Source organism: Brachionichthys hirsutus, chromosome 10 (assembly GCF_040956055.1).
Source record: "Brachionichthys hirsutus isolate HB-005 chromosome 10, CSIRO-AGI_Bhir_v1, whole genome shotgun sequence".
NCBI classification, from domain to species: Eukaryota; Metazoa; Chordata; class Actinopteri; order Lophiiformes; family Brachionichthyidae; genus Brachionichthys; species Brachionichthys hirsutus.
Genome location: NC_090906.1, coordinates 1,593,072 through 1,616,147, shown reverse-complemented (window position 1 = coordinate 1,616,147; position 23,076 = coordinate 1,593,072). Strand labels below are relative to the sequence as shown.

The following is a 23,076-nucleotide window of genomic DNA, read 5'->3' as shown; positions in this document are numbered from 1 at the left end:
AAAAACATGAAACAAACAATAATAATAGGACCAGTTTTTCATTTTTAAGCATTTGCCCAGCTATTCATTTTACCTACTGGTATTTCTTTAACAACATGCAATTCCCCTCCTGTACAACAGGGGCCGCTGTGGCGCTCTGCCTAAACGTCAATCCCGTTTGTAAACAAGCTCCCGTCGCGGGGCCGACGGCGAACGCCATTCATTTAAATTAGAGTTTAGTGAACGCTCGACTGCTTCCCAGCGGCTCCGTTTGTGTCGACATGTTACCCGCTTTGATGAAGGAGCCACGGACGGCCAGTCTTTTATTGTGTCGTGCTAGCTGAATAGTCCTTTGGGCGAGTAAGGCTAGCTTCCATTTAGCTAATATATTAGTGTCAGTGAGACCAAAATATTTTAAGTGCTTTTCGCTACTTCTCTTTTTCTTCAAGCTATCTACGGGTAAGTAAATATCCAATCGCTGGACTGAGGAGACGTAAGCAGCTACTTTTAGCATGTTGCATCATATTTGTTAGCTCAACACTTTCAGTCAATTTAATGTCTTGACAGAGCTTTATTATCTTTCTATGATTTATTTCCGTGTCGGGGATTTTTTTTTTTTTTTTTTTACATCGAATTTATTTACAAGTTGGAATCAGAAATTTTGCTTTGTTCGCCATTTGTCTTATTTAGTCGATTATTCGTGTCTATAGAAGGACACGTGGCAGATAAAATATCTACAGTAATTATCTGCGTTTTTAAATGAATTATATAAATATGTTTCAAAATTATGTTCAATTATCAGAAGCTAGTTTTACTATCAATTACCACCTGCAGGGGGAGCTGCTGAATTCCTGCTGTTGGACTGTAATCTGGAGATAAAACTCGTGTTGTTGTGGTTTTTTAATCACTTTGAGCTTCGGCTGATTCTTTCACTTGTTTGCTCTCTGCCAGTCAGGAGGATGATCTCTCAGATCTTCATCTTGTCTTCAAAGGGTGATCACCTCATCTACAAAGACTGTATCCTCACCTCTAGACCCTCACTTGAAAATAACTGAAGTTAAAGTGATTAAAATGTTTGTCCCAACTACTTTCCTACCCAACTGCATATCTCCACACATTTTTTTAAAGTGCTGCGTGTATATACTACATTACTACATAATTTTAAATGTAGTTGCTCGTTACATTTTTATTTTATTTATCTGTTTTCTGCTGTCAGTGTTTTGAAATAGTTGAGAAAACAAGACATGTTTCCCTGTTGCTGTGGCTTGATGTTAAAATTAAATAGTTCCCTTAGTGGGGATAATCTGAGCATCTGATCAACGAACATGAATCAACAATGAAGCTTCTTGTTTTGGATTCTGTTCATCATGCCCTTAACGTCACCATCAGTCCGTGGAGAAGCAGGGAGTGACGTCCAAAGTATTTTCTATGAGAAGGTTACAGCTCTAGCTGGAGACCAGCCTCCGGTTGTCATGGTAACGTCTTGCCTCGTGTGTGCAGAGGGACTTTTTAGAGTCATTGATTGATTTTCAGAGGTTCTACAGCTACAGATTAAATTAAAAATCTTCAGTAAACGCGTCTGCTGTTTGGATCAGGCGTTTAAACAACAACTAAAAAACATGTAACAACATCCTGTGTTTTTTTATTTATTCTGCAGAGTCACAAAGATCTTCACTTTATCCACGTCAGGCATGGAGGATTGTACTGGGTCGTCACGACTACAGCTGACGCGTCCCCTTTTACCATCATTGATTTCCTCAACAGGTAAAGCCGCATTTATCTGCGCCGAGGCAGTCTGTTAGCAACGGTCTGCTAGCAACGGTCTGCTAGCAAGATATCTCAAAGGTTCTGGATGAATCTTGATGATATTTTCAGGAGGTGTTGGGAATGTTAGCAGGAATAGATGCTAAAATTTTGGTGATGATCCCGAATAGATCCTGGATTATGGATCACTTTGAAATCTCCGTTAACATTGCAGTCAATGGGAAAATATATATTTAATTTTAACATCAAAACCCATTTATGGATTCACTTTTACTTTTCATGGTTGGTGTATAAAGATACCAAAAACAAGTTAGAACCTTTTGGTGATGATCCAGATCACCATGTGGACGGTGTAGATCCAGTTAGGAGGGGAATGAGCTGCTCGGTGGAGGTCTGTGCTCTCTGAGTGCTTTTCTAGTTTCAAATATTATTATATCTTCCATGTGACATACTGGAACCTGAAGGAAATACAGAATACAAACTTTCAATATTTGGATTTAAAAGTCAACACAAGATTAAAAAGCTTCTGGAGGAATCCAAAGTGTTGAGTTGATTGAAGGAGTGAAAATAATTACCGTAAATTCTGGACTATAAGCCACAACTTTTTTCCCATTCTATGAACCTTGCGGATTGTGGATTTTTCCCGTTTTCACTAAACCAATAAAATTGCCGAACGGGTCGAGTGAAACAACGTAACTTTTTAGTTTACAGTTCAGGTTAAATCGACTTAAACAACCAAAACAGTCAGACTGTAAGACGGGCGATGCTCTCCAAGTTGAGCTTTTCTCGTGTCCGTAAATCTTTTGGCTTTATTCACTATGAATCGTACCCTTAGCAAGTTGTTTTTGGCACTTGATGTGATGTTAGTCAATAAACATTTTTTTTACTGTTTACCATATTTTTTTTATTTTTGTTACAAACATCTGTCTGTCTCTCAGGGTAGCAGCGCTGGTGAAAGATTACTGCGGCAGTCTGTCGGAGAAGTCGGTGCAGATGAACTTTGCCCTCATCTACGAGCTGCTGGACGAGGTGGTGGTGAGTCTGCTTCTCTGGAGTCCTCCTGCTTACAGGCTCCCACTCGGGTTCACGTCACAGCCATGTTGTCAGCGGGACTCTCGAGATGTGCTGCCCTCTGCACCGGGCAGCGATAACAGCTGGACCACAGATAAAAGTGTGAAACGTCTGTGTGTGTCAGGACTACGGTTACATCCAGACGACGTCCTCGGATGTCCTGAAGAACTTCATCCAGACCGAAGCCGTCTCCTCCAAACCGTTCAGCCTGTTTGACCTCAGCAATGTCGGTTTGGTACGTTCACACCAGCGGCACCGGACGGTTCCTGACAAAATGCACCTAAATGTGAATCTGCGCAGTGTGTGGGGCTGTTACCATGGTTTCTGGGGTAACGACAGAGGGGACCGCTCGAGAGGAAGCATCATTTGGAGGTCTCTGAGCTTTGATTGGTCAGGCAGAGGGAGCCCCTCCCATTACATATAAGTTAAATCTTTCTATGATCTAGTTGTGTGTGTAAATCTCAGCTGTCACACAGGAAGTGTTACGTATTTAATGAGAATGTGCGTGTGTTGATATTTTTGCTGCAGTTTGGAGCGGAGACCCAACAGAGCAAAGTGGCCCCGAGCTCTGCGGCCACCAGACCCATCCAGTCCAGCAGAGAGCAGGTGCAGGATCTCTTACCTGTCGACCTCATCGCCATGACAGCAGCCTTCTTAACTTTAACGCAGCTGCTCAGGAAACCTTTTTCGGATTTTCATTTTGCCATTCATTGTGTGTTTTTCGAGGGAGGGAAGAGCGAGATCTTCGTGGATGTGATTGAGAGGATGTCCGTCATCATCGGCTCCAACGTGAGTAACGTTGCTCCAGACGCCGGGGTCTTTGTCCCGCTCACGTTCTGATCTGTCGTCTCCGCTGGCCGATGCTTTGCGCTGCAGGGAGTTCTGATGAACGCCGACGTCGAGGGAGAGATCAAAGTGAAATGCTACATGCCGAGCTGCTCAGGTGAGTTTCATCTCAGGAACGTCACCATCGTTAGCCTCGTGTCGCTAGAACCTGAGAGGAGGTGCATTCGTTCTCCTCACAGGTTGTCGGAGTAATGCTTTATAAAAGGGTTTGAAACAAGTCAGAATCTCTGACATAAAAATGAGTGATAATTTCTCATAGATTTCATTTTTTGACGGGATGTAACTTTTAAATTGAACACGATGTCTTTGACAGAAATGCGAATCGGTTTGAACGAAGAATTCAGCATCGGCAAGTCACAGCTCAGAGGTAACACGCACGCACGCACGCACGCACGCACGCACAAACACTTGGAGGCCCTGATAGAGAAGAGAAGTACGGTGGCCAGGCATGTAGTAGCTGCGGGTAACAGGCAGGGGGCGCAGCATGGACTGTAAATGAGCTGAACCGATGATCTCAACTTGCTCTTGTGATGCAGCCGGAGGCCTCAAGCTGCTTCTGCTCCCTGACCTGCAGCGCTTCTCATATTCAGGTTACGGGGCCGCCGTCCGCGTCGACACGTGCAGCTTCAACCAGGCGGTTCGACTGGACGAGTTTGAGAGCCACCGCATCCTTCGACTGTGTCCCAGCCAGGGAGAGGTGACGGCGTTCATCCCGCTTCACACGTAGATTATTGATCTGAAACACAAACGGACCACGTCATGCAAAGATGGAGAGAGGGAAGGAGGAAAATGAGATGAGACTGTTATCCGGAGAGGAGAGGAGAGGAGAGGAGAGGAGAGGAGAGGAGAGGAGAGGAGAGGAGAGGAGAGGAGAGGAGAGGCCACATCAGCATTATGGTTGCCCTCAAAGGGCCAGTTGTAAATGTAATGTAAATAAAATGTAACTACTCCTTAACATGCTGCTAAATAACTGTATTTACTACTACATACTTAATAAAATTATAAATATTACATATAGTTCTAAAAATATATCGATACCTTACTGCTGTAAAAATATCCGTCGAGGTTATGTAATCGCCGGCGTCTGTCTGTAATTTGTTCTTCAATATCTCCATTGATTATTGACCGATATTTAGGGAATTTAACACAGTCATGTAGGGTGGGGGGGGGGGGGGGGGGGGGCTCTATCTCACCACTGAATATCGTCTGGGTCGGATCCAGACCCCGGGCCTTGAGTTTGACACACATGTCCTACAGCATCTAAACGTCCCCTCTTCCTCCTGTTGCAGCAAACAGTGATGCAGTACCAGCTGAGCGACGATCTCCCATCAGCTCCTCCTTTCCGTCTTTTCCCAACCGTTGAGAGAGACTCCGGAGGAAGGTTCGAGTCCCTCACAGTTGAATGATTTGGAAAATCAGGTTGTTGTTTTCATGTTTGCCATAACACTCTTTTGTTTCATCTGTCCTGAATTGCTTTGACGATTGAGGATGATTGATGGAGCATTTCTGTACTGTGGTCAGTCGCTAGGCAACAATCTGAGACTCCAGGAAGTTACAACTTCTGGTTGAGCTTTTAGTAAAATATTAGTTATTTCCTTTTAATACTTAAAGTACAGTTTGTTTGAAACTTGTCGTTAATAACATTAACATGTAATGTGTTGCTTTTACACTCTTTTTTTAAACGAATCTGCAGTGTCAGATATTTATGAATGAATGAATGTCAGTTACATTCAAGACAAAAGTGTTAACTAAGTTCATTTTACCATTGACCCCTTCGTAAATATTGGCATTTTGGATTGCGGTGTCTTTAACCAGTAGTTAGTCAGGAAGGACAGACTTGTCAGAGCCGGAGGCTGAAGTAACCATAGCAACGGAGTAGGCTACCTCGCGTAGCTTGATGGCGGCGGCTATGGCGTCAGAGCGTTGACTGTTTTTGTAATTACATTTACTGCCACGAGAGGGAGACAAACACGAAACACTGCAGGCTCGCGCTGAAGCCCGTCCTGTCTGCACTGAGGCTCAGCAGCGTCACATGAAAACCAGATTGGACCGTTTCTATCAGACCAGTAACGTAAGAACTGCTGCTTCTGAGTTGAACGTCAGTTCAGACCCAACGCGGCGTCTCTGGTGTGGATGTTTTTCCCACTGTTTGAGGGACGAAACCTGTTTGTTCCATAAAATCCGAGATGAAACGCCACAAAACCAATTAGAAATAGGGAGTATTTAATTATCCGTCTGTGCACACAGCATCAGCCTTTCTTTGCCTGTTTGCACAGACGATAAAGTGTTAAATCTTCTGACACGGGCAGAACCTGATTATTAGTAACGAGGCCAGAGAATCAGAATCAGGATACTTTAATAATCCCAGAGGGAAATTCTACCAGCAGCATTGCTCCACTCAACAAAATCAGAGATATGGAATTGACAGTATGCACATAGTGCATTAATAGAAATAGAAAACAATAATATGAAGAAGTATTATAAAAGCAATAGAAGGTTAAATTGATGCATTGCATAATTTAACTGCCACAAGCTTTGAAACCTGTTGTCATGTTGATGTTTCTCCTCCGCAGGCTCGTCTTGTACCTGAAGCTCCGTTGTGATTTGCCACCAAAGAGGTCTGCGATCATTTCATCCTGCAGTGTCTTGTCCAGCAAGCTAATATCTCAGCTAGCTAATGTCTCAGCAAGCTAATATCTCAACTAGCTAATTTCAAACAGACTAAACAATGCAGCTAGATTTCAAATTGGGACGACTGTGTGAAATTTAAATTTGAACAGTGTGCTACTATTTGCCAATCAATAAAAGCGTATACCATATGTTAGTGAAAGTAGCACAAAGACAACATATCACATGTGGGGAAAGAGATGTCATTGTTTAAAAAAATATGATGAGCCCATTTTGAATGAATAAATATCTTCACAATACAGTATCAATGAACAATTTGACTGCGGTGATGATGATGATGATGATGATGATATCATTGTTTTTGCAGCGCTGCCATCAACCTCTGTGCCACCATCCCTGTTCCCAACGGCTCAGTGAGGTGAGACGCGCCCATTCAAATGGAAACTGATGTTTGTTATGGAAAGCAGCCGGATGCAAAACTCGTCCAGCTGCAGCCCGACGGCCTCCCAGCACCTCAGTGGACTCGCTGTGGCGGTCGTGTTTGTGATCCACATACCGGAGTGATGATGAAGAGGCCTGTTCTGTCCAGGCACAGAAAGTCACTGGAGTTCAGACGCTTTAAACGGTGACTCATTTGGTATTTAAAGTTATGTAAAGGCGGATGACTGGTTCTACGACTGTCCTTTCTTCTTGTCCCGTCAGTGGCCACCATGGCAAATCAGCCTTCTCCACTTCACCCTGTCCTTTGCATCGTCCTCCCCAACACCAGCCACTCTCATGTCCTCCCTCACTACGTCCATGTCTCTTCTTCTGGGTCGTTCTCTACTCCTGTTCCCTGGCAGTTCCATCCTCAGCATCCTTCTACCGATATAGTCCCTGTCTCTCCTCTGGACATGTCCAAACCATCAAAGTCTGGTCTCTGACCTTATCTCCAAAACGTCTAACCTTCACTGTCCCTTTTATTGTCTCATTTCGAATCCTGTCCAACCTGGTCACTCCCAAGGAGAACCTCATCACCTTCATCTCCTCCACTTCTAGCTCCGCCTCCTGTCTTTTCCTGAGCGCCACTGTCTCTCAGCCGTCCATCATGGCTGTCCTCACCACTGTCTCTAAGCCGTCCATCATGGCTGTCCTCACCACTGTCTTGCAGACCTTTCTCTTGCACCTTGGTGGTTTCAGCCCTTTCTTTGTTTTCTGCTCCAACAGGAGAATAAGTATCTCTACCAGTCATTTAGAACTGGATTAGCCGCTTGGCTGAGAGGTGAAACGTCTTCACTCAAACTTGAACCAGTCCAGTTGGTGCTTTTTCTTTGCTATTTGTGATTTACCATGACCCGGATGATTGAGAACCTTCACATACAGATTTGAGATGTCTTTTTATTGCGCTAAAATCGTCACTTCCCCGTTAATCCAGTCCTCGTTAGCGGCGAAAATATTGAGCGGAACTCACTCCACTTTGTTTTAAAAGTGCGAAAATGATTAATCTGAACTGAAGTGGATCAGCGTCGATGATTTCCATCAAGCGAGAGCCCTCAGTGGGATTATCTATCAAATCATCTCTGAAAGCCTTTCTGCCCCCGCCCCCGCTGCATCACCTCACCGACTCCCTCTGAAGCGTCTCGGGGCTCGCTACAGCCGCTAAACGGCTCGAGGCCTCGCCGTTGGGGCGTCGGGAGAACCAAACGTATGAACTGCTGTCTTTTCAGTTTGTCGCAGGAGCTCAGCCACACCAGCTCGGCAGAGATGAAGCAGCAGAGCAGAGCCATCGAGTGGAAGATCCCTCACTTCTCAGGAGGAACGCAGCAGTCTGCCCTGTTCACGGTGAGCACGCACACACGCACACACACACACACACACACACACACACACGCACACACACACACACACACACACACACACGCCTCACTGGGTGAGCTGGTGATGGCTTCATGGGTACAGATTTAAGAACTGTCCTCTTTAGATTAAATGGGGCTTGCAGCAGTTTGTGGTTTTTGACTTTGCTGCTAATTGATCCTTGATGAGGCTCATTAGAAAGCGGTATTCCTCCCCAGATAAACAATCTGTGGTTCTAAAGGTTAATTTAATGCTCCGCTTATCGCAGCTGGAAGCGCTACAAGACGATGTCACACAAAAAAGTGACGGTCAGACGACAAATAACATAGAAATAGATGTGAAATGTGTTTCATCCGGAGGTTTATTACGAATTACCGGTAGTGGAAGGAATTCCAAGGCAACATTTTAAAGCATACAGCATCAAAATCTACACGACGCAGTGACATCACCCTCAGCTGGGCTTTGTCTTCATTGATAATAATTAGCATGGACATGAAACGGAAACCGGCGGATAAAGGAAGGTGCACCGTAGTACTGAACACAACCGAATACCACAACAAGTTGCTCAGTGGCACAGCTACTCATGAGACCCTGAAGCGGGACGCGACCAGCAGCTACAAGGAGAGAACCATCAGCCTCATACAACAGCTGGAGAAAGAGAAAGGCATTAACAGAACTCTTTACAGTGCAGAGAAAACTGGATCTCTGTCTGACCACCGGCTACTCCCAGTACAGAGAAAACTGGATCTCTGTCTGACCACCAGCTCCTCCCAGTACAGAGAAAACTACTACAGGCAGAAACATGGTTGTGCCATCGGTTCACCGGTATCTCCGATAGTAGCCAACTTGTACATGGAAGAGGTGGAAAGCAAGACTTCTTTAGCAGGGACGGCACCCAGCCATTGGTTCAGGCATGTGGAGGACACCTGGGTAAAAATCAGGACCCAATGAGTGGAGGCCTTCGCAGACCACATCGACACGGTGGATCAAGTTCACCCATGATGCTCAGGACCGCGCCCTGCCTTTCTTGGACTGTGCTGTACACCTTGAAATGGATGAAAACATCAACGTCGAGGTGTAGAGAAAACCCAGCCACACCGACCAGTTGATTCCCACTACCCACTGCACCACTAAGTTAGGGGTCATCAGAACCCTGGACCACCGGGCCCAAAACATCCCCACAGGAGTGGAAGGAAAGGCCAAAGAGCAGAAACGCACTCGGAAAGTTGTCGTCCCCTAAACTGACGCGGTTTCTTAGAAACTCAAGAAATCCGAAAGGCAAACCGCCCCGAGACAGATGCTGGTCCACCCGAAAGACAAAACGCCCCGAGACAGATGCTGGTCCACCCGAAAGACAAAACGCCCCGAGACAGACGCTGGTCCACCCAAAAGACAAAACGCCCCGAGACAGATGCTGGTCCACCCGAAAGACAAAACGCCCCGAGACAGATGCTGGTCCACCCGAAAGACAAAACGCCCCGAGACAGATGCTGGTCCACCCAAAAGACAAACCACCCAGAGACAGATGCTGGTCCACCTGGTTCAGTTTTTTTTCTCTTTGTGAAATTAAAATTAATTGCAATCTGAAATAATGTGAAAACTATTTATTTTGAACTTGCAATATAATACTGCCATACAGTTAAAGCCTCTTCCTCCTCCTCCTCCTCCTCCTTTAGCTGGAGGTCCCCGGCCTCAGCTCCGCCTCTCTGTTGGAGGTCGGTCCAGTCGCTCTGAACTTCGAGCTGCCAAAGTTCACCGTCACTGGGCTACAGATCCGCTTCCTCCGGCTGTCCCCCGTCCAGCCCGGCCCGTCTCAGCGCTGGGTCCGATACGTCACCCACTCCGACTCCTACACCATCAGGGTTTAGCTTCTCGGATCTTCATCAGTTTCACGATGAAGAGGAAGCCGAGCGATTTGTTTCTTGTAAATCTTCTTTCAAAATAAAATGTACAGATGTGGGAATCAGCAGCTTATACATGCGTTGAGTTTTATTGTTTGTTTTTTTCCTCTGATCACACGTTGGTATGCTCTTCGTCTCAGATGAGCTCAAAACTGGCATTTAAATTATTTTTGTACACATCTATGTACCGGAGAGGCACAGTTCATTTTGATACTTGAGGAATCTGGAACAGGCTTCGGTCTGATTGAGAATGTTACTTTTTCCTCGTCTAATTAGGAAGAACGTCTTTGGTTCTTTGATGAAATTCACCTGTCGGGGTGAGAACCTTGAGTTAATCTGCTTTTAAACCCGAGTTTGAGTCGTGCTTTTTAACATCATATTCAACGGGATTGGCGCCGTCTGGTCAAGCGTCTGCCTCCGGAATTGAGGGAACGCCGCCTCATGTCCACCCAGACAGACGCAGGTCGTCTGTAGTTTGTCATGTCTGTTCCTTCACGTCCACCTCCAAAGCAATTTCCTTTTTTTGTTGATGCCTTTTTATTCTGGCCTTTGTTCTGTAATACAAGGCAGCCATTTATTGACACGAACGGCATCGAACAGACAGATCCACTGGACAAATAGTAAATATAATCTTTTAAATCAACATGAAGCTTTAAACACTGAAGGCTCAGGTTTTACCTGATTGAATACAGTGATTCTGTTCAGTGATCGGTTTCACTTCACTTTCAGAACTTATGTTTGGTAAATCTGACCTTTTTGTGGTTTGTTTGGTTTGCAAAACACTTTTTAAGTTGAGTTGCATGCTGTAAAATTGTTGGGATGCCTCTGACGTCACATTTAAACGGATTCAATGACAAACTGACATGTAAAAACATCTGACATTAAGGATTTGTTTTAGAATTAGCTTTTAATCTAATTTATAAATCACAGGATATTATGGACTGAAAGAGATGAAATGAAAATGAAATAAATTAAAGAGAGGAATGTACCAGCCATGTCAATTTCACGTTTACAAATTGGAAAAGTCAGGAGATAAACATCTAAAAATAAAAACCCCGCAGACACCCCCCCCCCCCCCCCCCCCCAGCAGAGTCCCATAATTCAATCAAGCCTGACCGAGAATCAAACTCATGACACTCCCCTATAATTAGAACCACATGAAATCAAACAGAGCGAAACGGACGCGCATCGAGCCATAAAGGTGACGGCTGATGGAAATGTCCACTGATTAAATCACCAGGTGACCGTGATTTAGTTTGTTGTCGTGTTTCTGGGGCTGCGTAGCGTTTTCTGCAGCCGCTGCGCAAAACGCGCGCACGACCGCGCAGGGATCCTAACCTTTGCGGAAGCCCGGAGCAGTCGAGGCGGCGCTAAATGGAATTAGCATACTAACTAGCTAGCTGTGCGCCAATGTGGACGGACGGGTGAGCGCAGCTTCCTGAGCAAACGCGCAGCTTCTGTCGGGTCGAGACGAGACGCCAACGACTCCGGGCTCATTTTGAAGGGATCCTGCTACCGTCCGCCTGCCGAGGAGATGGGGGACAAGGCGGGCACCAGGTAGGACGCCTAACGCTAGCGGCTAGTTAGCATCCGTTCCCACGCACTTTGCTATCGCTAGCCGAGCTGCTGTTGGCCCGAGCGGGGGGGGGGGGGGGGCATTTCCTCAACTACGTGTAGCGGGGATTTATCAGGTTCATAGAAGTAGAACCTCCGCGGAAGGACCGGGTCCGTCTCCCGGTGGTGAACCTGTAGTGTTGTGACCTCGGTCGTAGGAGGCGAAAGCCCCGCAGCAGGGTGGGGTTAGCTAACCGCCATCCGCGTCCAACGGAGAGGACAGCCCGCCGACCGGAAAGCTGTCAAATCTCAATATGTCGCTGCTGAAACTGTTAAATAAAAACAACGGACGGCTAACGCCGCCGGTTTCCTCTGGAGCACCGGGGATACGTGCATAAATGCTCTCCCGTCAATAGCAGGTTAATTTTAGTGTCGTGCACCAGAATTCCCACGGTGGTTCTCGCACAAAAAGCAGCAGCAGTGGGCGGAATCGAACCAGGAAAATCTGGTTAAATGCTTAGTTTAACGAATTAAAATGGTTGCTGTCAATGCCGATTTTAATAAAAGGCCAAAGTGCTTCACAGGACGTCTCGATTTGTTTCATAATGTTGGCTAGACATGGGATGCATGAAATAAAGAATATATTCAATGGAGTTCAGCGCGACTGCGCATACTGACGGCTGTGCGGGTTAGCCTGCTACTAATTTCCAATTGAAGATACCGCAGGCTAATGCTAATTAGCTGTAAACAGGTTTCGGAGACGATCAAAGGTTTCTTTTATGTTGCATCACCTGTTTGCTGTAGTTGAGTAGAAACGCCTCTGGAGTAGTTTGTGTTTGTTGTTCTGTTGACACTGGAGAATTACCCAAAATGTGTGGGATGGATCTATATTAAGGTAGAATAATAACAGAAACAAAAAGGGGAAGTTTGTTTAAAATAGTATGATACATGTTCGAGTTCCTCTGGCTAAATATTCCCACAGTTTTACCCCGTTGGGTTTATTTATTAAAAAAAATTATACACCTGTTCACTTAAACCCATATAAATAAGTTGAGTAACCTCAATGTGTGATAGTAGTGTGGATATTTCAATATTATATAGTGTATACATTATCGGTGCAGCATTACGATGAATTCATAGTAATTTAAAGGTAATACTTGCATATTTTGCCCCAGAATAACGTTCGGTTTATAGTTGAGATTTGTTTTACTATGGAAGAAGTTCATCTTGGTTTCTTCTCACTACAGAGCAGAATATAATCCGAGTATGAGGAGATTGTACTTTATTGTAATGAACTTTGGTACAAGATGCCGCTTCAGGTTGCATCATGGTTTTAATACGTTTTGTTTTTGTGCTTAGTACACACTAAATACTGCGATCCATTGTTATTCCTCTGTACGTTTCATCCCTAATTCAAAGTGTCTGACCCAGATCGGTATGAGAGGCGTCTGTGTTTGAGCTAATCCTGAAGAGGTTTTTAACTCTCGTCCAGGCCAGGTTGTCGGTGTGGTTTCCTGTGTTCACTGCAGACGAGTGTTTTGTCTATATTTGCAATAGTCACACTGGTTTTTAATAAATGATGCCTGTGGTTAAAATGCTGACAGTCAGGTTTAATCTGTTGACATCCTGCGTGTTTGTTGTGCAGACACGGGGCGGCTTATTTTCCAGCCTCAAATATTCTGTTTTCACTCGGTTCACACGCAGCTGCTTTGTGACAGAGAATATCTTTCTATTCCTTTTCATTGTTTTCCGATCGGCCTATTTAGACTCTTGATCTTTGTCTGTAACATACGCTGCTATTTGCTCCCAGCGCTGCCCAGTCCCGTGGTAACTTTCCTGTCTTTCTTACCACCCTAATCTCCCGGTCACTTCCTGTTAGGAAGAAGGTGGGAAGCAGGGAGGGGAGGAAAGACGAGCTTTTTTTGCAAACAGTGGCAACTTTTGGAGAACCGCTGATGTGCCCCTCCGACACATTATCGTACAGGAAGCCGGCGGCGTCACGCTCGGCTGTAGATGACAGCGTGTTGACCCCCGGCTGACAGCTGGCGGGCGTTTTGAGTGTCTACTAGGACGGTTTGGTTTGGTTTGGAGGTTGTCAGTCGCACATTAAACTCTGAACATCGGGTTTCTGCGCTAAAACATCCGCAACCGGCAGCAAAACGGACCGATCGGGCTGGTGGTGAAAACCACAAGGCAACAAACAAATGGTGATGGGATCGTATTTTAAGAGGAATTATCAGGGCCACGAACTAATGACTGTTTCCAGACTAAAAGAAGATCAAAGTGACTGTTTTCCAGTTCTTCTTTTGCTCAACCGAATTCTAAGCCTTGATTTGCTGTCCGTGCAGCTGAAAACAGAAACGCTTTACGTTCTTGCTAGAAGTGAACAACAAACGATGATCAGAAATGGCTGCTGACTCCTTTCCTGTCTGGGGGTGGGCAGTAGATGGAGTTGGGCGTGTCGGCCATAAATGTGTTAGCGTTAAGTGTCTGCAGCATTCCGAGTATTTTTACCATTTTACTGAGCAGCCGGACCGGATTGCTCAACTGCTTTGTGTTCTTGTGTGACTTTGTCGTAAGTCGATGGACATGAACTGTGTCCACCCGGTCGGTGTGTGTCCTCGTCATGCCGTCCTTGTGTGTGTGTGTTGCGCTGTACACATCATTTACATCCTGTGTTCCGACCGGTCAGTTGTGTTCAAACATGGCAGCGGTGCGCGTGAGGAAGTAGCTAATTTCCTGTTGCTTTGCTTTCTTCACAAGCGCAGAGTGGGGAAATTCTGAATACGACATCTGATCAGCAGATGAAGTAGGAACTGTCCTGTGTGAAGTAACGCGGGGGCGTCTGGGAGCCATCCGAGGTCACTGTAGGTCCGCGGGTGACACCGGGCTGTGAACCCAGGGCGCTTTGAGGAGGACGATGTTCAAGTCAGGGAGGCGGTGAAGTAATAATGGAAGCGGGGATCTTGTTGAATATGTATTTGAACAATAAGTTTAAATGAAAGGAAGTCGGAGCTGGTTTCTGTTCTGCAGACGTGTCGTTTATTTTATGTAAATACTTCTATTAATGTTTCCCTGAAATGGTTCTGCTGCTCCTTCACTGATCCGCAGGGTCATTAGTTCATTAGTCCTAACAATTATGTAACGGGATCATTTCTAACAATCGCCTCCCTGTCCTCATGAGCCGCTCAGGTAATGTGGAAACCCGTGTGCCGCCTGGCACGACGCCGAGTGGCGTCGTTACAGCCGCCGGCCTTTAGTCTGCTGAGGCAAATGTCATCCGGACAGAAGCAACAAAAAATAGAAACTAGAAAGACAATCAGAGATTGCAGACCCTCGCCTCCAAAAGACTATTGGATCTTGTGAGACAGTAAACAGGGCTTCCGGGTCAGAGGGGCCAAACCTGCTCTAGCTTGCGGCTCCGGAACAGGAAAAGATACAACTACAACCGTGACATATATGAAACTAGAATGAACTGTGAGTGTGCACGCCAAATCTGAAGTCTCTAGCTGCAAAATTGAGGTCAGGATGGACTCCTGAAAAATGCATATTTTAGAACGAAAATTAGTTCTCAGATCCGGATTGTGATCCGGATCCGGCCGAAATTAGGGATGGTCATAGACGTTTAAGGAATACTTATGTGTGATTTTCTTCAGATCCATACCGCCATGCATTTTGAAGAAATTAAGAAAAATGTCAAAAAGTGCCCTATCTCGCAATGTTAAAGAATCCTTTAAAAAATTATAGAATCTGGATCCAGATCCAAATCAACTCCATTTTTGGGGAGGACCGAGCCACGGATAGAACCTTGCTTGTGTCACAATTTCAAGTCGATTGGGTTACTAATTTTTGAGTTATGCGCTCGGACAAACAAACAGACAAACAAACAGACCCAATTGCAATACCATCGCCTCCCCTTCGGCGAGGGTAATTAATGGACCCAGGTTCTGAGGCGAGGGAATGTTCTGCACTCTGTTTGGGTTTGGTTTCCATTTCTCTTCTGTTGCGTCGGAGCTTCTAAGAAGCAGCACGATGCGTGACCCGGCGGCGTTCGGTCGGCGGTGGCGAGTGTGAAGAGCTCTCCAGTGTATTCGTGCGAAAGGAAGTCCCAGTGAACACGAGGAAGTGCTGTCAGCTGCAGGTGAGGCAGAAACGGAGCGAGCGTCGGAGCGTTTGAGTCACGGCGCTCTGAATGTGACGTTCACCCCGGCGGCTAATGAGTAGCCCCGTTTCTGGGTCAGTTCGGTGTTCAAACGGCTGAATCGGCATCAGACCGTCCGGCTGGAGATCGGTGAATTCTCACTCGGAGACGGTTTCCTGAGAGATCTGCCATTTCCTGTCGTTGGTCTGCCTCTAACGTGCAGGCGGCCGGTCGGCGCACACAGGTGCCGTGCCGGGTCGGAGGTTCTATATTTACCTTTGGCTCCAGTTCTAAAGTCGGGTAATGAAGTTCCAACACGGAGGACGTTGGCCTCTGGGTGCAAGAAACCATCTCGGATAACAGTTGTGTCCGAACGTTACTAAATGAAGCGGTCAAACGGTTCAGGTGCGTCACTGACGCCGTCAGAACCCAAACATGTGGCGTGAAGCCGGATCAGACCGGATCTCTTCCTGTCACACGTACGTGTTTCTGACGGATCCTTTAAATGCCTGATCTGACAGCAGGCAACTTATTAGACTCTAAACCGATTTGCAACCTGACATTATCTTTAATTTACTGCATAATCGCTCAATAATACCGGCACTCGGCTTTAACCACTTCCTGTCCATAAAGCGAAGGAGAATCACAGGAATGTGAACGAGCAACAAACGGGGTCGACCTCAACGCCTGATTTGTTTGTTGATCCGCTCTTAAGCTTCCTGTGGCTGCTGCTGGAAGCTGCTTGTTGTTTATCTTGTTTAGTCCATTAGCTGCGGCTAACGTAGCAACAACAAGAAGAACCTTATTCCTCATAGTGTTTACCGAAGCTAGCACAATGTCAGCGGTAGCACGGGCTGGTTTTGGGGCAGGATTGTTGTGACGGTTTCACCATCAACAAAAGGGATGATGTAACGAGAGTCCGGCCCGGCGCCGGAGACTCGGCAGGTCGTGTTCGGGCACGAAGCGGTGACGCAGTCTGCCGTCGCCGGGGACGCCGTCTCTGCGGGCTGTTTATCCGAGTCTCCGTCCCGGCAGGACAGTTTTGGAAGCATCGAAGCGCGTTTTACACGCAACCACCGGTTCTCTTCCGGAGCTTGTTCCCGTGGCGGCGGCGGCGGCCATCAGAGTGTTGTAGTGGAAAATGAACGCAACAAAAGCAGATTGTCTGCAGCTCAAGATAAACATCTGACGTCAGGAATCCAAAAACAGAATCACATTTCAGACCAGTCGTCTGCGCCTTTAGCTTCTGACCACGGTTCAGCAACGGATGATATCTCTCTTGATGTTTATCTTTGGTTTATCCACGCCGCCTCCTTCAGAGGGGAGGATGAGGTTGGTGCGTTGCGTCCTGGTAGCCGGTAACCTGCATGCTAACAGCTACACCCCCCCCCCCCAACTCGGCTGCAGCCGCTACAGTCCTGTTGTGATGAACACGCCTGCAGACAGGAAACGGTTTGTTGCCCGACGGTCGCCCTGAATTCACTCCGTTGATTGGATGGACACGCCCCCTCTGGAAACCGTCGAGTTCAGTTTGAACCTGATGCAGCCACGTTTAGATCTTAGAACTGACCAATCCCAACTAAAAGGTCGTCTGGACGGGCTGCTGGGGGCGTTTGTTTTACACTTTGAGTCCTTTAACTCGGTCGGAGTGTTTTTATATTCTACCGATGAAGAGGAGAAACGGTGAAGCTCGTCGGTCTGACTATAACTTCCTCTACTTGTTCTCGTAGATTCAGCAGAATGAGACAGAATTTAAGGGCTGGGGGCGGGGTTTGGTGGGGGCTTCTACTGCCCCCCCCCCCTCTGCAGTTGGAGTTTCTCCCTCGAGGCACTTCCTTCCTGCTGAGTAGAACTAGACGGCGGCTTCGTTTCAAACCGACGTTCCCTCGTCTGGTTCTCCGGGCCTCAGTCGGCACTTTGAAGCGTCGCCTGGAGGGTTCCTCTTCGCTCTTCATGGGTCGAGATCAATCGAAATAAATGACAAACGTCTTTGTCTTCCTCTGTCTCCCTTCCCTTCCCTTCCCTCCTCTTCCTCAGAGTTTTCAAGAAGTCGAGCCCCAACTGTAAGGTGAGTCATCGGGGGAAATGTTTACTAACGGAACCGACGGTCGGACAACCGTCCTAAAGACGGCCGCTGTGATTGGGCCCTGCAGGTGACGGTGTACCTGGGAAAGAGGGACTTTGTGGATCACCTGGACCACGTGGACCCAGTGGGTGAGTCGTCTCCGTCCGGACGCTCGCGTGCGTTTAGCGGGAGACGGTTTGACTGATGATCCCTTCCTGCTCGCAGACGGCGTGATCCTCGTCGACCCCGAGTATCTGAAGGACAGGAAAGGTAGGACGGCGTCCTCTCTGGCTCACGGCAGCTCGGTGTTTGGAGACGGGCTCACTGGGAGCTCTGGGAATGGCTTCTGGCTGCTGGTTCCACTTGGGTGGATGTACTGAGAAACGTTCTGTGTGAAATGGAGACTGGACTCCGTGTCTCTCGAGAGGACAAGCGATGCGGGTTGTCCTATGATGAAGACGGTCTCTGAATCCTCCTCCTCCTCCTCTCTTTAGTCTTCGTCACACTGACGTGTGCTTTTCGCTACGGCCGTGAGGACCTGGACGTCCTCGGCCTGTCCTTCAGGAAGGATCTCTACATCTCCACCTTCCAGGTCAGAGTTCTAAAAGCTTTAATATGATCCGGTTCTGGTTCTGAAAGAAGCTTCGTCCCGTAGTTCAGGGACAGACAAAGTCATTTCTGAGTGACTGCTTTTTATTATGCCGATGAAAACCCGAAGCGTTTTTTTCCTTCGGGTATCGGCGTGATTGTTTCGCGACGGCTCTGCACCGCTCGTCCGTCTGTCCGTCCAACAGGCCTTCCCTCCGGTGCCGGAGGAGAGGAAGCCCAACAGCCGGCTGCAGGAGAGGCTGCTGAAGAAGCTGGGGCAGCATGCACACCCCTTCTACTTCACTGTGAGTCGCAGGTCTCTGAGGAGCGACGGGTTCTAAGCTCCGCCTCCTCGGGCTACGTCTGCGGCGTCGGCGACGAGTTCAGGGACAGACTTGTGTTTTTGTTTCTCTGCTCCTTCAGATTCCTCAGAACCTCCCGTGTTCAGTCACTTTACAGCCTGGCCCGGAAGACACTGGGAAGGTAGCGCACGCACACACACACACACACACACACACACTAACCACTGATCCCTAAATCCAGCTCCCAATTGAACTTTCCTTAGAACACGCCCACGTGACTCAGTAAGCCAATCACGATGCTACAAGTAATGTCTGGTCGACGCGTGCCTCAGACAAACCTACCTACTGGCGCATTGGTTAGTGCATCATGCAAAAAATGGTGCAAAGTTGCAGTCACGTTACACCCCCCCCCTGGCGGGGGGGGTGTCCGTTTTATTCCCTTAAACTATGAGAAATGTCTGCGCTGGATCAAACTAGACGAACGCGACCAGCTGGATCCATCGAGGAAGTGAGACGAAGAACAAAAATAAAAACTGTCAACGCAGAAATAATGAACAACTCCTAAAGTGACAGAGGATCTGTGTACAATAGTTTAATGTACACAACCATAGTTTTAGGCTAGCCTCTAAGAGATATTTCCAAGTACAGTTATTCTGTGTTCTCAGTTATCACGGGAGGTCGTCGGCTTACGACCTCGGTTGGTTCCGAGGGTTTTGTCGTATGCCGATTGGGTCGTAAGTCGGCCCGTGTCAAATTACCGTTAGTATATTATGCTGTTTTGTGATTCTGGAGCAGAAAGAGTCAATTTCCTCTCTAAACTGTCGTTCGCTCGCTTTCCAGTATGTCATAAAGTCGATGAGCCTCCATTAACGGTTTCCTCAGCAGGCCGTTCACCCTTCGTCTTCGTCTCTCGCCGCGTCCCGTCAGGCGTCGCCACAGCGACTCAACCTTCTAGTCCATTGCCTGCTGAACTCTGGCTAGTTTTACGCCGGATGCCGTTCCTGCTCAACCCTCTGCATTTATCCGGGAATAAACTGGAATAAATAATCATCTGGAATAAACGTAGTCTAGCCCTGCTTGACAAGAGGAGTCCATCGATTCTGTTGCTTCTGATATCAAGTTGAAGTGACGCTTGCTTTATCGGTTCCTTGGTGAAAAAGACATAAAACCTGAGCTAGAAACGTCTCCCTTTGAAGTATCCGAATCCCTTCCGTCGGCTCCTCGGCTAAATATCGGTGTCCTTGAAAAACGTGACGGAGAAATCTCCGTGAAGTTCTGTCGGCTTCCCGTCGTACCAAACGGGTTTTCCTCCGGGTCGCTGGGAGGTCAACTTTATTTTGACCTTTAGCTGGTCTAAAGTGTCAAATGTTCCAGACACGGTTCATAAAGTCTCTCATAAAGTGGAAACGCCATTTAGATTCGGACCGGAGGTGTGTTTTCATTTCCTGCTTCTCTCCGTCGTTTTATTGTTCGAGCTCAGGTCGTTCCTTTGGGTCTCGCGTTGATCGAGGCGCGCCGATCAGAACGAGGGCTCGGCGACGGCGTTCGGTGGTGCTGAAGTCGTTTCTCTTCGCAGGCCTGCGGCGTCGACTTCGAGATCCGAGCTTTCTGTGCCAAGTCGATAGAAGAGAAGATTCACAAGCGGTGAGTTGAGACCAGCAGGAAGCGGCGTTCCACGGGAGGCCCGAAAACGTGTCGGAGGGGAAACCGAGCGTTTAAGTCTGTCCCCTCCTCAGCAGAGACCACTTCCTGCAGCAGGTTTCTGTTGGGAGCCAATCCGTCGGCCTCAAACATCGTGTGTCTGTCAGTGGAGGCGTGTCCCAGCTGCCGGTGACTTGTGTGCCGATGGACTCGGACATGTTGAATCTGTCTCCAGGAATTCTGTGCGTCTGGTGATCCGGAAGGTTCAGTACGCCCCGGAGAAGCCGGGTCCGCAGCCGATGGTGGAAACGACCCGCAGCTTCCTGATGTCTGACCGGTCCCTCCACCTGGAAGCCTCCCTGGACAAGGAGGTGCACGCACGCGCACACACACACACACACACAGTTCAGCTCGTCCGTTTGTAAATAGCGAGACTAATGAGGGCCTTTTTATTTTCCCATGATGCCTTGTGCAGCTGTATTACCACGGCGAGCCCATCAGCGTCAACGTTCACGTCACCAACAACTCCACCAAGACGGTGAAACGGGTGAAGATCTCGGGTACGGCGGCCTGTAGGCGTCTGGAGGTTCTCCTCCCGTTGAAGGCTAAGGTAAAGGTGCTTCCATGCTGCTAACGCTGGACCCCCCCACCCCCCCCCCCCCTCTCCTCTCTGCAGTGCGCCAGTACGCCGACATCTGCCTCTTCAGTACTGCCCAGTATAAATGCCCAGTGGCCCAGCAGGAGGCAGAGTAAGTCCCAGTTTGCTGTCTCGAACCGTTTCATCCAAACGATGGAACGGCTCCGATTGAAATGAGGATCAAACGATTACTGAGTTCAGAAGCTGTCGCCGTGACGACCGCAACTTTCCCTGGAGACGAACTCGCATGTTGTTATTAAAGCTACTTTTAGTTTGGTCAATGGAATCTGAAGAAAATGATCTCGCAAAGACGTGAAACCTGGTCTGAGATGAGCTCAGATTAAATGAGATGAACTCCCTTCTGGTTTAAATCCAATTTAAACGGGATTTAAAGAGCTCGACTGAGCTGTTTACATTTGGTTCCAACCGGTTTGACGAACCAGTTTGACTCTGTGTAAAGTGACTTGGTGGTGATGATGGAGGCGTTGAAATGGGATCGACGGTAAATTGTGCTCTGATCCGAGGTCGGCCCGTGCTGAGGGGGCGGGGCTTAACTGGTAACGCCGTTTCCCCAGTGACCAGGTGTCGTCCAGCTCCACCTTCTGCAAGGTGTACACTCTGACCCCGACGCTCGACAAGAACCGAGAGAAGAGGGGACTCGCTCTGGACGGCAAGCTGAAGCACGAAGACACCAACCTGGCCTCCTCCACCATGTAACGCACGCGCACGCACACACACACGCCATGTAACACGCACACACATTGTAGAGGTGCTGCACAGGTGTGTGTCTGCAGTCACGTGACCATGGCGCGCCGTGTGTTTCAGCGTGAAGGACGTCACCAACAAGGAGGTTCTGGGGATCCTGGTTTCGTACAGAGTCAAAGTCAAGCTGGTGGTCTCGCGTGGCGGGTGAGACACGCCCTCATGACATCACTTCCTCTCCTCAGACCCCGAACCCACCGTTCATCCTCCAAGCGTGTCAATGCCATAAAAGAAAAATACGATCGGTGCCGATAAAATCAGGCCAGACCTCGTGTCTCGAGTCATAAAACGATCTGACCCACATTTTAATTAGCAACAAACTTCCAAATAGATCAAACAAACATTTTGTTCACCAGAAGATGGGATGAATCCATTTGTCAAAGAAGATAAAAGAGAAATGAAACTCTGACTGTCGGTGTTTGTGTTTCAGAGACGTGTCGGTCGAGCTGCCCTTCATCCTGATGCATCCCAAACCGGTGGAGCCGCCGGTGTCCCGCCCACAGTCAGGTGACCAACATTCAACCCTTAAGAACCCGTTTCCGTGGGAACGACGGTATGCTAACGTGCGTGTGCTCCTGTGTGTTGCAGCTGTGCCAGAGATGGACCCGCCCATCGACACCAATTTGATAGAATTCGACACAAAGTGAGCATCAAGTTGTTTTTTTATTTTTATAAAATAATTTTCTTCCCTTCTTTTCTCCAGAAACCTTCCTAGAATCTCTGAATCCGTCGTTTTCGGGACCGTCGGCCGTTTGCTTGACCGTTCTGTCCGCCTGTCTGTCCTCGCAGCAGCATCTCCCAGGACGACGACTTCGTCTTCGAGGACTTCGCCCGCTTGCGGCTCAAAGGCGCCGTGGACGACAAGGACGAGGACTGCTAGAAGCTCGCCAACACCTTCATACGCTCGCTTTGACCCCCCCCCCCCCCCCCCCCCACACACACACACACAGTCTCTATGTTGCATTCCCTGGTTGGAGGGGACGGATGCGCGCCGGATGGAGGCCACTCGGGGGCGTCGGGGGTTCTTCCCCTCTCGCTTCAGCCATTCGTCGCGCCGCCGTTCGTTCTTCCCGTCTTCTGTTTCTCTTTTCTCCGAAGGTTGCGACGTTAAAGTTCCCGCGGGACACGGCGCCGCCGTGGGACGAGTGTCAGCCGCTCGTTGTTTCTGTGCAGTCGGGAGTGGGCGGAGCCTGTGAGGTTAGCGCAATGATCAGATGTGAAATGAACGATGTAGGAAGTTGCAGCAGCGTTTCTCCTTCGACTTTAAAACCGGAACATCGAGATTTGAAACAAACGAAATTAGGTTTATGCTCGTCTTCCCCTCCAGCGGCGTCTGAAGTAAACGACAACGATAAACGACAACA

At 47.9% G+C, this 23,076-nt stretch overlaps 2 protein-coding genes across 2 annotated transcripts; both read left to right on the top strand.

Annotated features, from left to right (window-relative positions):
* Nucleotides 1-167: 167 nt before the first annotated feature.
* Nucleotides 168-10,095, top strand: ap4m1 (adaptor related protein complex 4 subunit mu 1). The gene is made up of 16 exons (XM_068744607.1): nucleotides 168-438; nucleotides 935-996; nucleotides 1,369-1,454; nucleotides 1,637-1,743; nucleotides 2,682-2,778; nucleotides 2,939-3,049; nucleotides 3,343-3,420; nucleotides 3,541-3,603; nucleotides 3,691-3,757; nucleotides 3,974-4,027; nucleotides 4,251-4,357; nucleotides 4,950-5,041; nucleotides 6,234-6,278; nucleotides 6,656-6,706; nucleotides 7,995-8,109; nucleotides 9,798-10,095. The coding sequence occupies exons 2-16, from the start codon at nucleotides 939-941 to the stop codon at nucleotides 9,987-9,989; spliced, it is 1,323 nt and encodes a 440-aa protein (XP_068600708.1). The 5' UTR covers nucleotides 168-438; nucleotides 935-938; the 3' UTR covers nucleotides 9,990-10,095.
* Nucleotides 10,096-11,442: 1,347 nt separating this feature from the next.
* Nucleotides 11,443-22,618, top strand: LOC137900872 (arrestin red cell). The gene is made up of 16 exons (XM_068745017.1): nucleotides 11,443-11,579; nucleotides 17,755-17,785; nucleotides 17,871-17,931; nucleotides 18,008-18,052; nucleotides 18,277-18,374; nucleotides 18,577-18,675; nucleotides 18,794-18,853; nucleotides 20,249-20,316; nucleotides 20,549-20,684; nucleotides 20,789-20,873; nucleotides 20,990-21,062; nucleotides 21,526-21,663; nucleotides 21,776-21,859; nucleotides 22,143-22,219; nucleotides 22,310-22,355; nucleotides 22,505-22,618. Exons 1-16 carry the CDS (start codon nucleotides 11,557-11,559, stop codon nucleotides 22,590-22,592), a joined length of 1,212 nt encoding a protein of 403 aa, XP_068601118.1. The 5' UTR covers nucleotides 11,443-11,556; the 3' UTR covers nucleotides 22,593-22,618.
* Nucleotides 22,619-23,076: the final 458 nt, after the last annotated feature.